Source organism: Natrix helvetica, assembly GCF_964273705.1.
Source record: "Natrix helvetica genome assembly, chromosome: 1".
Classification (NCBI taxonomy): domain Eukaryota; kingdom Metazoa; phylum Chordata; class Lepidosauria; order Squamata; family Natricidae; genus Natrix; species Natrix helvetica.
The window spans coordinates 202,315,802-202,330,393 of NC_138548.1; the positions used below are offsets into that span (position 1 = coordinate 202,315,802).

The window sequence follows — 14,592 nt, forward strand, 5'->3', positions numbered from 1 at the left end:
TTTTTAAAAACAACAACTCCTCTTCCATAGCCTAGAAAAAAGAAATCTGGGTCCCAAATCTTTCTATGACTCAGTCCTGAGTTGTGTTATTGTCACTTTCATTGCAACTCTTAGCCACTCAAAAGAGATACATGTTCCTGGGCTTAAATAGCTGCTTATCCTTGCTAAAGAGACTCACTGTGGTTGTACACTGATGAAGTGAGGTGAATAAATTCCTTGAACCAGAGTCAGTGTGATATACTGTAGAGTTAAAATACGAGACAAGGCTTGGAGATGCCAACATTCGAATTCCCAGTTATCCATGAAACTTGGAAGATAATTTGGAACCTGTCTATTCTTAACAGGAAATGTTGAAAATCCATGCACATCTCACACACACAGCATACTGGATGAAGGGAGGAATGTAAATGCAATAAATAAAATAGGAATTCTTCACACCGCATTGTTGCTGGTCATTTAGTCTCCCTTATGCTGTAAAAATAGTATACATAACCCTCCCCCCTTGTAAAAATGAATATTCACAGCTTTCAATTTCATCACCCTCACCACCACCTTCTACATCCCCCTGACCACTTGGCTCAGAAGGCAGAACCTGGTACCTGTTCTAAGGCTGCAAGGTTGGTTCTCAGAGCATCGTTTTCAGACAGAATGGCCTCAACCTGTTCCTGGCTCTCCGCGCTTTGGCACGCAACCTGAGGGCCCATGAAGGACAGGATGGGCAACAGAAAGGAAAGAAGGAAAGAAAGAATGAGAGGCGGGAGGGGAGAGCAAAAGCAGGAGGGGAGGAGAAAATAAAGATTAAAAATAGCGCAAAACATGGAACTAGCAGTCTTGGGCAAGGGTTGTGATTGGTTTTTATTTTGCTCTTAGAGAAAGCAAGCTTGGAAACCAAATTTTAAAAAGAGACGCATCAATTGGTGTGAAAATAAAACAATTAGCGAAACGAACCACATTTCATTTCATTTACACTTACAATGACAAGACACAATTATTAGTGACTCAGCATAATCACCAAACCTGTTTGAGAGAAGAAGAAGGTTAAAATAAAGAAAGCAAATTAAGAGCAGGGGAAGGTCCATGGGAGGACAGGAATCTAAGAGAAGAAATTGGAGAATTAAATAGAAAGGAAGAGAATAATTTCAGTGTTACGCTCCTAATGGTAAGAGCTATGATGTATCAGGACAGGTCGCCTGGGTAGAAACACCCCCCTTCAAACAAATAAGGGGAGACACCCCGAATTTAGCCAACAACCTACTGTACATTACGAGTGAAGCAATGTATGCAACCATTTCAGCTGTAAATTACTGTATTTGAAGGAAAAATATTTCCAGAAAATATTTAGATAAACTGTTGGACCTTCATTAGGCCTTCCACCCAAAAATTGACCCTCCTTGTCTGTAATTTCTAAAGCAATGTTAAATTGCAGTGGGCCTGAATATTAAAGTATTGTACTATTAAATAAGGGGCTCTTAGTCAAGCTTAGTCAGACGTACAAAGTATAAAGAGTAATTAACTCTGGTGCTGGTGCTCAAGCCAAGAACAAAGTAGAACCAAGGGCTGTGATTGACAGGCAGTTAATGTTAGGAGCTCTGTATGTTACAGTTTAACAAACAATGTCATTTTAAGTACACATTACTTTCCTCCGGCACGACCGTTTTCTCTATATTTTCTGCACATTTTTATTCCCTCAAATATTCCACACACTCACATTTCAGACCACACTTGCTAAGAACCAGTTTGTTCCACCATTATGAAGTAGACAAATCATAATCAAAGGAGCTAAATATGCTAACAGAGTTTTAACAGACTTGAAGAAAATCCCCAAATCCAATTCAAGAACCAGAGTGGGGTGTGGAAACTAGTCACATCCATAGGTGTAATAGTAACCTGCCCACTTTAGATCACTACCCTCAGTTTTGTCCCTTGTCCCCCAAACATTGTTTAGCACTTGCTGTGCCACTAGAGAAACCAGGACAGTTCCAGATGCTAATCTGATAGGGAGGCCAGTCAAACCTATTTGTCTTTTCTTAAGTTAGCAATTAGATTGACTCCTGGTATGAATCAAAATCTCTCTTACAGAAGTCTTAATTCAGGGCTGGGAAATCAAGCCCACAAGATGCTCATGACAAGATTTAACAGTTGTCTAATGCTTTGAGTTTCACAACCAGGATGGTCATGGCCTGTATAAGCAATGATATACAGTAAACGCAGCTTTTGTTTATTAAAAAGAGTAAAATCTTTTAACATGGTGAAATGTGGGTTGGAAAAGTGTTCGAGAAGCATATGCTGAAAAATCCCAAACATGGAGATGCCTAGTGGTTAGAGAAGGCCCAGGATCAGTGACTCCCATGACAATATCAACGGCTGAGGTACATACGCCAAAAGAATCAGCCTAGGGATTTGCTGAAGTATTGCATAGTCTTTCCAAAATGTCAAGTTCATCTCTTGACTAAAAAAATAAAAGTTTAGAATGCACGTAAATATAACTTAAAACAGACAGGATGTGAAAATCAACTTTTAGGAAAAGAAATCTTTTAGGGATTTTAGAAATCAATGCACAATAACAAAAAGCACAAACTGAAAATTTAAGAAACAGCCTCTTTTCCTACAAAAATGTGGTAATTAGGTAGTCTAATGAACAGATTCACTGTATATATTTTCCCCTCACTTTTTTGAATAAATCATTACTAGATAGCATACAACAATTGAAACAAGGATACAACTCTAATTTCTGATCCTGATACATAAAGTGATAAGAACGAGCATAGGAGTGGTTGTAGGAAGCACAACCAGTGTGGTGTGAGACGTTATAGCTCTGCTTATTCCTCCCACTTATGACTGCAGGACTGTAACTTTGTTGCTAGTACAATTTATATTGATATTGTTTCCTGACAGCTTATTTGTACCCTATGACTATCATTAAGTGCTGTACCTTATTAACTTGACGAATGTATCTTGTCTTTTTATGTACACTGAGAGTATATGCACCAAAGACAAATTCCTTCTGTGTCCAATCACACTTGGCCAATAAAGAATTCTAGTCTAGTCTAGTCTAGTCTACAGGTGAAACTCGAAAAATTAGAATATCATGCAAAAGTTTTTATTTCAGTAATGCAACTTAAAAGGTGAAAGGAGGGAAAGCCTCAAAAGGTAATTGCAAAATAAATTGGATGTCCCCAAAGTGCTGTATCAAAGTACATTAATAGAAAGTTGTGTGGAAGAAAAAGGTGCACAAGCAGCAGGGATGACGGCAGCCTGGAGAGGATTGTCAGGAAAAGGCCATTCAAAAATGTTGGGGACTTTCACCCGGGCTTTACCTGGGCTAAAGAAAAACAGACCTGGTCTGTTGCTCAGTGGTCCAAAATCCTCTTTTCTGATGAGATCAACTTTTGCATCTCATTTGGAAACAAAGGACCCAGAGTATGGAGGAAGAATGGAGAGGCACACACTGCAAGATGCTTGAAGTCCAGTGTGAAGTTTCCACAGCCTGTGTTGATTTGGGGAGCCATGTCATCTGCTGCTGTTGGTCCACTGTGCTTCATTAAGTCCAGGGTCAACGCAGCCGTCTACCAGGAGATTTTGGAGCACTTCATCCTTCCTTCCGCAGACGAGCTTTATGGAGATGCTGACTTCATTTTCCAGCAGGACTTGGCACCTGCCCACACTGCCAAAAGCACCAAAACCTGGTTCAATGACCGTGGGATTACTGTGCTTGATTGGCCAGCAAACTCACCTGACCTGAACCCCATAGAGAATCTATGGGGCATTGCCAAGAGAAAGATGAGAGACATGAGACCGAACAATGCAGAAGAGCTGAAGGCTGTTATTGAAGCATCCTGGTCTTCCATAACACCTCAGCAGTGCCACAGGCTGATAGCTTCCATGCCACGCCACATTGAGGCAGTAATTGCTGCAAAAGGGGCCCAAACCAAGTACTGAGTACATATGCATGCTTATACTTTTCAGAGGTCCGATATTGTTCTATGTACAATCCTTGTTTTATTGATTGCATGTAATATTCTAATTTTCTGAGATGGTGGATTTGGGGTTTTCATGAGCTGTAAGCCATAATCATCACAATTATGACAAATCACGGCTTGAACTATCTTGCTTTGCATGTAATGCGTCTTATCTCATATATTAGTTTCACCTTTTAAGTTGCATTACTGAAATAAATGAACTTTTGCACGATATTCTAATTTTTCGAGTTTCACCTGGAGACTAGTCTAGTCTTTTTAATTACACCATCCTGATTATATTTTCTGTTCCTTTTCCTAAAAATCTGATATTTCTGAAAACAATGAAATTCTCTATCTAACGATACATCCATTTTTCATCAATAATGCTGTTTTCATTACTATGTATATTTGGAAAATTAAACTAATATGAATGCACTGAATTGGGACTGACAGTCCATCTTGGCCAGAAGTGTATACTACAGAATGAATATGTTTTTGAATTAGAAGTTTGGACCAGTGAGAAAATACTAGAAATGGAGCCAAACATGAAGAACAAAGGTGCAAAAGAAAGAAGTGGAAAGAGAAGGATTCAGAAGGAATAAAACTCTTGGTAATGTATCTGATTATGATCCTGAACTAAGTAAGTCAGAAATTCTGATGTTTAGCTTTATTTATAACTTAAAAAATAATTATGTTATCAATAAGGAATAAATGGCAAAGAGGGATTTAACCACACATGAGCATCATGTCCCAAAAGAGCTTTTTCAAGAGGCAACTAGACATTATTATTATTATTATTATTATTATTATTATTATTATTATTATTATTATTATTGTTGTTGTTGTTGTTGTTGTTGTTGTTGTTATTGTTAATTTCAATAGGGACTCCCAAAGACATCCATGAGATAATTTTGCTTTAAAATTAAGGGAACTTTGAATAATCAAACTGGAAATGTCAATGGTGCTATAGCCTGAAGAATTATTTTCTGATAGAATAACGATAGATGAAATATCCAATTCATGGCTGCTATGTATTTTTTCCCCACAAAAGTGTTAACTTAAAAAATAATAGTGTAAAATGGAATACCGCTTACTTCAGTTGAAGTAGAACAGCACTTCCATCACAATGGCATAAAACACAAAACTGTTTCTTTATATCATCCAAGATGAAATGGCTTAGGGAAAGAATAAACAAAGAGGTAAAATAATTTTTACCCAATACCGAATTGGAAGAAGCCACAGCCAGTCTATGAAATCCCATTTGCGTACCAAAGCACATGGCAAAGAAGATGTAAGACCCCCAAAAAAGTATCACTGGCAACATCTTCCAACTGGTTTCCCATAGCAACTCATTGTGAGGATAAAGTTAAGTGTAACTGTGCCCAAAGAAACAGCATAGACTTAGGCAACATGTGAATCTTTAAAAGGGAATCAAAGAATATGGCTTTCAACTAGAACTTGAATTATACTTGAAATCAGGAGCCAACCTTTCGCCCCAACAATCCAGGGGCACACTGAATTTTGGTGGTATATTGGGGGCGGGCTGGGGGTCATCTCCGTCCTACATACACACATAGATATATAATTTTTATGAAGAACGTTTATTGGAATAGTAAAATCTAATACAATCTGAACTTAAGGAAAGAAAAGAGAATAAAATAGAGTGCAAGGAAAAAGAAAAGAAAAAGAAAAGAAAAGTAGAAATAGAATAAAGAAACAGCAAAGATTCTTTAATTCTTAACATTATGATTAAATTATCTTCAGCTCAGGATCTGTCATTTTCAAACTTGTTATTTCAAAGATCTCTAATAGCTTATAAATTGTTAATGATCAATTTCCAAAAGTGATTAGAAAATGTGGTTTGCAAATTTGGCGTCCTTTAAAAGTTTCTGCTGCAATTGTAAGCAAGATGGCTAATCCCATTGTCGCTCGGGGTTCAAACCTGCAAAAAACCACTGACTGTACTGGAAGTCCTCAACTTACGACCACAACTGTATCCTTAACATCCCCTGGAAAAAAAAATAGCCTCACCTATGTTGATTGCATCATGACACCACCGTTTCCCTAAGATTGGAAGATTCTGAGGAAAAGGTACAACCCTCAAAAATTCAAATATTCCCCCATTTCTGCTTTAAGATGAGAAACTGGACTTAAGTACTATGGACTTGGATGAATTATCTGAAATTCAAGGCAATTAAGTTACAGTTTATTTTGTGATGGGGAATAAAATATTTAGAGTATATCCAAGCATATATCAAGATAAGAGCTGGCTTCAAATGAGGATGCTAAGGATGTATTTTGCTCTAATTTCTAGCTTTGGCAGTGCTGAAAAGACAGAAGGAGAAAAAATGGATAGTTCTGAACAAAAGTCACTAACTGATAGTCCAAATACATGCGAACCACCAAAAAGATTTTAAAATTTCATTTTTTTGAGATTTTAGTTGACGTTTGCAGTCCTATTTCTAGTTACAAAATCAGGTAATCACAGTAACACTCTTAGGAATGTACGTACTGTATCTCATGATTAAAATAAAATTGATGAACTCTTGACATATGAAAATCCCTCGGAGCTACATGGTCCATTCACCAGAGATAAATTACCTTTCAGAACAAAAAGTTGCAACTAGGTCTTTGTTGATCAAATATTAAATCAAAAATCAATGGGAATCATTTTTATAGTAAGGAATAAGCCTGAAGCATTGCTTAAGAAATATTGGGGAGAGGAGGAACAAAAGGAGAACATCGTAACATTTCTCAAGAAATTGAAGAGCAAAATGGAAAGGAAAACAAATAAATATTAAGACTATTTCATATTAAATAGCATCTGGATTAAATAAGAGGTCTGAACTGTCTATTTTCAAAAAGAAAGAGCTTATCCAATACATATACTTTTACATAGGAAATTCAACATTTTACATCGTCTGCTCCTTGGATGAAATTAAACCTAAGGTAGCAAGTTGTGTAAAAGAAATAAAGATTCTGCTACAACATTCTCAAAATAGCATGGTCTCCAAATCTACATGGAAAACATGTTGAATGAATCTCTGGAGACACTTACAATGTGAATTTGGTATATGAAATTAATACTGACAAAGGAAACATACGAGAGAGAGAGAATGCATATCAAAATTCTTTTAAAAATACAGATGGTTTTGCATACATCTCTCTCTCTCCTATCTCTTTCCATCCTTCTATTTGAGCAGAGCAGTGGCGTTTTCCTAATGCCGACTTTTTCCAAAAGATTTAAGCCAATTGGATTGATTTTAATTGTTTTTATTTGCCATAGGTTGAGAGTGGAGAAAATCAGAGTTTAATTCTTCTCTACAACCTTTGAGATAAGAAACACTTCTTTCCCTACCAGCATAACCTCAAAATCTGAAATTACTTCCCCTTTTCATTCAGAGACATCAAGAATGACTCCATTTGGAAAAAAAAAAAGAAAGAGATTATGAATGGAGAATCTTGTACTATAAAAAATTTAGTCCATCGAATGAAAGTTATTCCCATATATCATGGGAATCATTTCATTAAAAGGGGAGGTACTAGCAGTGCTCTCCAGATTATTTGGACTATTCTCCCATCACTCAACCAAGGCCAAAAATGAGGGATTATACAAGTATATTGTTACACTTCAACTCAGTACAACAATAAATTTGGCTTCTCCGCTCTCTCAACTCTTTATACTGGAATTAGTTTCTTCTTGTGCTGACAGAATATATATACAGCAAGCAGAACCTACATATATGTCAATACTGTGCTTTAAATTCTAGGGAGCTGGGATCTGTTCAGATAACAACTCTCATTAATTGCTACACTAGCTTCACTTTGCTTCTTAACTACATAACAGCATTATATATTTTTCCTGTGTTTTGCAGCCTGTCGGATGGTTCGCTGCTCAGCTCTGCTACTGATTCTGCAATAATGGATTTATCCGATTTGTATGCTGCTGAATCTATCCATCAGCATACAAATATGATGCCCATTCTCACATCAGTTTACATAAGAACAATGATTAAAATTTCTATGGTAAACAATGTAACTCAAATATTATAGTAAAGTTTCCACGATAACATATTCAATGTTAAACAAAATAAAGAACAATCAGTCCCAATGACATTGCAATAGCTAAAATAGATGCTGGTTGATTGTAATCTCATTGCCATGTATAAACTCAGACAATATCACAATGTACAACTGTTAACTACACATGCAATTTATATTCAACCAAGACACATACAAGAGAATCATCCACAAAGACCTTTCAGTTCTGATTCTCTTACAGGGAGCATCCTAGAAACACATTGCAGGAGAACAAACTTTGTGTTGGGGGGAAAATATGTGAATTCAGGTTCATAGCAGATAACTGCCTTCTACAATCTTCTGACATTTTAGCACATTAGCACAATTTTACATTTATATATGCTTATGACTGAACACAAGGCATGATTCAAATGAAGAAAGGACAGCTAAGAGGAGTTCATTCGATAAAGCAATACATGGCCTTGTCTGAAATTGCATCATTTTCAATATGGGACAAGTGAATGATATAAACCAATTGGATACAGTATCAGTCTCCCCTCCCCACTGAGACTCACAGGGCGGTGATACAACAGTCTCCTTGAGATGAAGAAGGAGTAGCTTTACAGCAACTTTCCATTAATTATATTTAATTCTTTTGGAGCATTACTTCAACAATTGGCATTAATAATGTTCATATTTTAAGTCCCAAGTTTCTATTTTTTTAGCTGTTGACTTCCATACATAGAGAAACATTACAATGTAATTTCATATTTAACTATTCAATAGGTTTTATTAGGTTCAGTTGGATTTACCGACAAGGAAGTATCTAGAGAAAGATAACCCCATCCCCATCAGCAAATCAAGATTTCTTTTATAAAGTACCAAGGAGACATTGCATGCTCTGCATTCAAAGATATACTTAGGACAGACAGACAGATATAAAATCATACTGGATCAACATAATTCACACACCCACACATAAGAGTATGGCAAGAATAGGAACAGAATGCCAATGTGCAACTTATTAAATTAAATGGAAAGAATAGCAGGCAAATAATTTGATGGAAAGTAAGATCACAGTGCCAAAAAAAACAGATGAATCTCTACTGAAGTGACTCTGTGAACAAATAGGGGCAGGTTGTATCAATATTGCAGCTAGCCAACCCATTTGCCAGTCAGCCATATGGCTTGTTTTATTTATTTATCACCCACATCCTTATATGTGACTTATCACCACATGTCTTGGAGTGCACGGTCTAAAAACAGCCATAAGATAGTACATAACATGAAATCACTACGGTGATTTTGAATGCCAGCAAGCAATCCCTGCCCCCGTCCTCCCCCCATCTCCTGTGGGGTGAGCACTTGAAGCATCCTCTGTCTACTTCACCCAGATTCTACCTGGAGGAAAGGAGCCCAGAAGTAGCAAGAGTTCAAGTGTACAGAGCTTATATATGATCATCAGCGCTCTGAATTGGGCCAGAAGCCCACAGCAACCGGGGTAACTCAAATAGGAGTTATCCTCTGAACTGGCTAATACTAGAAAGCAAGAAGGCACTTCAGAATCACTTCCCAGGGCAGCCCTATGTAAAATAAAGGAGAGAAGTCTAGCTGAGAGATAAAGCACTGCCTTTATTACCTCCTGATCCAACCAGTCTATCTGCCAGAGCTGGTCAAAGGCCTCCTTTTTTTTGCATTTCAGGCTTCACTTAAGATGATTCATTCTAAATGTTTTAGATTCCTATTAACCTCAATCACTTGGCCAATGATCAGGGATGATTAACAATTAGGGAAGTTTGGGTCAACCATCTACTTGACTTTGGGCTGACCTTTGTCACAGTAGCATAGGGGGAAAAACTACAAAACATAATAACAAACACAGATTTTTTTTAACTTCAAAAGGTCACACATCTCCAGCTTTTATGACTTGAGAACATTTTATCATTAGAAACATAAATCTTTGTCCATGCCTACAAAAGCAAAATCAGAATTTCATACTGTTTAGAACTCCTAATGCCAAATGTACTCAAATAGCACAATTTATACAGGCCATATAATTCTGCTTCTTTGGTGACAAATCTGAATCGCCTTATAATAAACTTTGAAACCATATAGCTCTGTGGCCAAAACCAGAATCCACTCAGGGAGCTCCCTGGGTGTCTGTTACTTCTAATGCAATACACTTATCATCTTATTTCAAGAACAGGCATAAGTTTATATGCATATGCCTTTCATATGCCATGAGTTCCAGCAACCCAGTACCGCTTGAGATTGATGGGAGCTATAAGATCAACCCCCAAAGCAAAAACAAGAGATTAAATCCTCTACAAAGACCTACAATATCAGAAAGTAAACTTCTCGCCAAAAGTATAGTTTGAGGCAGATCAGAGATTCTTAACACATGGGCGGGGGAAGGGGTGGCAGAAAGGTAGAAGGGTCACTCACCTGGTCCTGCATAGTCTGAAGAGCCAGTTCATGTTCTTTTTGACTACTCTGCAATTGGCCTTTTAATTCCAAGAAGCCCTGAGAAAGAAGGAACACATTTACCAGAGAAATAACATAAAGGGAAGATTTCACTGTTGCATTAAATTCCACTAGGATCATATCCAGGATGGAGACAGCCATGCCCATAAAAATTATCAGGTGGAATCAATAAACCTCAGAACCATTAAAAAGATAAAAGCACAGAGTCTTCCCTTTCTGAGGGAAAACGGAGGGGGAGAACCCTATTTTCTAGAGCAGGAAACAAATGACCCATTATTGTTAGCTATATTTATGCTTTATCCACTTTAACAAGTCTGTGGCATTTCCTCCAAGAAATTTCAGGAATGAGAGTTCCATGAGATAGTAGAAATCTATCCGGCGAGTGGCACAACCTCATACGTATGATGTATAAACAAGCAAACAACCCTAGCTCCATCATATTTCTCAAGCTTCATTGGAGAAACTTGTGGCCCCCAAAAAGACATTCACGCTTTAGACCAGCGTTTCTCAACCTTAAGAGGTGTGGTCTTGCTGGCTGGGGAATTCTGGGAGTTGAAGTCCACACATCTTAACATTGCCAAGGTTCAGAAACCCCACTTTAGACACTGAAAGGCCAGGATTACTGTACAGATTAGAGCAGCTGCCGCCAACCTTTTGGGCACCAGGGACTGGTTCCATGGAGAGAGAGGGTTTTCCACGGACCGGAGGGGGTGTGGTTTTGTGTGCTGCTTGCATCCCGTGGATGGGGCTTCACTTGTTTCCATGGTCCGGTTTCTGGCACGCTGAGGACCGGTGCTTGTCCACGGACCAGGGGTTGGGGACCCCTGGATCAGAGAGCCAAAGCTGAAAAGGACTGGGCAAATACACCGCTAGGCTTTGCCTCAAGACTTCTCAATGGATAAAACTAAACCCTTTCAATGGTTTTCTAATTGATGGAGCAAAGCTCCTGGACGCGCTTTCTAAATCCAACCAATCGGGTCTCCTTAGCCATGCCTTAAATGTGACTCAATCTGAATTACAGGAGAAGGAAAAATGTCCTTTACCTGATTTGTGGACTGGAGCTCTTGCTGCAGCTTCTGGTTACGGAGTTGCAGAGATTTGAGCTCCTCTTCCTTCCGTTGTTGGATCTCCTCAATTTTGGTCCTGAGCCGTGGAAGGGAAAATTTGTTTAGAGGGGAGAGAGAACTCAGGGACAATGTTTTCTTCTCCATAAGCTGCTCTGTTGCCTTTGGGTAATTCTGCCGTTGTTTCATTGTCCTCCCTTCACCTCTCTACTCTTTTTCATTCCCATCTCATCCACTCAACCCCATTTCCAGCTTCATTGTTTGTCTTCCCAGGCATGCACTTCTTTTTCCACTTTCTCTTCAGCACCCATGACTGCAGCAAAAGCACCCTAACACCATTACCGCCCAATGCTCCAGCCCTGTATCCAGTTTCACTTTCGGTTAAAACCTGCACCCGGCTGATGCAAATTCCAACCAAGAAAAGAAGCAAGAACCTCCACTTTTCAGCTATGCTCAACTCTGGGGACTTTCATGCAGGGGTGAAATGCTCTGAAGTCTGCTACTGGTTTGCTTGTGTGCGCATGCACGCTGTTCACCTGAACTAGTAGTAAAAACATGCTACCTGTTCGGGCAAAGCGGTAGTTCCGACCAGTTGTGCGACCATCAGCTGTGCCGCGCGATTTCTAATCACACGGCACAGCTGATTGTCGCACAGCTGATCGCCGGGAGCTACCGGTTTGCCCGAACTGGTAGCGTATTTTACTATCATTTTGGGCGAATCCGAACTGGTAGCATTTCACCCCTGCTTTCATGGATATATCCATGCTTTCTAAACAGCGTAAGGAAAGTGGTTTGCCACTGCCTTCTTCTAGAGTACTCTTATTAATTCAGTGCTGAAATCTGGCCAACAGCTCTGAGCCTCCCAGATGGTCCCCATCCAAACTGTAATTAAGGCTAAGTTTGCATAGCACTCAAGACCAGCCAAGGTTAGCTAAGAGGCACAGCACTGGATCTAAATTATGCACAGGTGTCTAATCTATTCTGTAGCGGGGTCTGCTTTACACAGATCATTTGTTTTTGCTAAATGGGGTAGAGAGATACACCAGCATTCTTGGGCTTAGAGGCCCTGCCTCGCCTACCCACACAGTATTATATAGCTTTCTTCGGCTAGAGTGTAATCTGCTATTTTATTATGAATGCAATTTGTTATATCATTATAGTATCTGAAAGCCGTACTGCATGGCTTAAATAAATGCCATGAAAATGGGGCCAATGATCACTCACGAGGCTGGAAGAAGGGCGAAGAGTCCCAAGGCTTTCTGCTTACTTAACTGGGCCCACTTCAGACCTGTCAGGCATGAGCGCAATTCATTCCACGCCATCAAGTGGCTTGCTCAGCAGATTCCCATGGGGATCACCTTGCCAGACTTTATGTAATGCTTTCACACTGCAGTGATTTCCTGATGATCTGGATTGTAATACTGGCGGTGGATTTCAGTTCTCCAACTTCCTTCTGCTGTTTCTCCCCCTCCCTCCCTCCCAAAACCTTGGCTTCAAATGTCCTTTGGAAAGCTCTATTCCAGGGGTGTCAAACTTGATTTCATTGAGGGAGGCATAAGGGTTGTGTTTGACTTCGGGGGGGGGATTGCCAGGGGGGGGGCATGGACAGCTTGACGTCACTTGTGTCGGGGGGTACCTGTGGTGGCCTGAGCCCTCTGCCAGCGAAACCAGGCTCCCAAGCTGGGATGGATCCGACCCGCGGGCCTGGAGTTTGACACCTCAGAGATGGCTGGGATGGCCTCCTGCAACCCTCTGCCAGCAAAAACAGAGTTTTTTTTTGGGTGGGGCGGTCCTCATGAGCTCTGTTTTCTCTGGCAGAGGCACCACGGGCCAGTCCTTTGCTGTTTCCACAGGCCAGCTCTAAGTATCCCGCAGGATGGATCTGACCCGCGGGCCTGGAGTTTGACACCTCTGCTCTACTCCAATCACCTGGTGCTTCTCAAACATGTGAAAAGTGCATTGTTGCACTGGCACAGAAGGTGAAATTCCAGATTGTTCAGCCCATACCTGCTATCATTGTAGAGAGCTTCTTTTTCTGTCTGAAGGCGCACAAAGCTAAAAAGGACAGGAAGGGAGGCCAAGATAGGGGAAAGTTAAAACACAGAACAACAGAATAACAAGTGTTTGAAGGGACCTTGGAGGTCTTCTAGTCCAACCCCCTGCAATCCCACTAATAAAAGAGAGGCCAAAGTTGATTCTCAAAGGGAAGCCACCCTGCAGAACATATTAACATTCTCTCGGCAGTGGAGGATGGAGCATTCTTCAAACTTCTTGAGATGATGGGAAACTTTCACTTGTAACAGGAACAGCAATCAAGCAGGTAAAAGCTAGCTAATTCTGTCCTGTAATTCTGACCTAATTGCTCCCCTGTGGGAGGAGGTTTCCAAATATTTCTAGCAGGACTATGAGATTCTGTAACACCTTTGTTCCCTTTGCCATCTGTCTGGTAAACTCGCAAGATTCATTTTTCTCACCATCTTCATGTATACATACAAACTGGACTGTAATGTAAAGTTTCTCTGTGTCATATAATATACGTATGTGGGTATATGCATAATTTTGTATTTATTTATTTAGTCATGTTAAGGCAGTGTATATTGGAGGTGGAGACCCTTTGAAAGCTGTATGCAATGAAATTTCATTTTAATGTATGCCGATTAGTGTACATTCAAAATGACAATAAAGTTATTTTATCTATCTATCTATCATCTATCTGTCTGTCTGTCTGTCTATCTATTTATCTATCTATCCATCCATCCCACCATCCATCCATCTATTGATCCATATCTATCTATCTACAGTATCTATCTATCTATCTATCTATCTATCTATCTATCTATCTATCTATCTATCTATCTATCTATCATCTATCTAATAAGGAGTAAGCCTCATTCCTTATCCCAACATGACCAAGCTCCTCTCTCCACCCCCAAAACATACCTCTCTTGTTTCTTCTTAAGCTTCTCCACAAACTGCGTAAGAGAGAAAAAGTGGTAAGTTCCCAGCAGCAAACCTCACCCTCTCACCACCTACTGTCTCCCAAGAAGGTTGACCAGCCATACAAA

General features: G+C 39.6%; 1 protein-coding gene across 2 annotated transcripts in view; it reads right to left on the reverse strand.

The window, feature by feature from the left end:
• The window catches only part of GRIPAP1 (GRIP1 associated protein 1), a 75,672-nt gene that overhangs the window by 47,291 nt on the left and 13,789 nt on the right, over positions 1-14,592 (reverse strand). Inside the window, exons 9-13 of one of the 2 annotated variants that reach the window (XM_081939245.1) lie at positions 14,468-14,499; positions 13,535-13,582; positions 11,507-11,606; positions 10,425-10,502; positions 600-692 (exon numbers count right to left, since the gene is read on the reverse strand). In XM_081939245.1, the coding sequence (XP_081795371.1) occupies positions 600-692; positions 10,425-10,502; positions 11,507-11,606; positions 13,535-13,582; positions 14,468-14,499 (351 nt within the window). The remainder of the gene's footprint in view (positions 1-599; positions 693-10,424; positions 10,503-11,506; positions 11,607-13,534; positions 13,583-14,467; positions 14,500-14,592) is intronic. The other variant, XM_081939246.1, reaches the window with a different exon arrangement.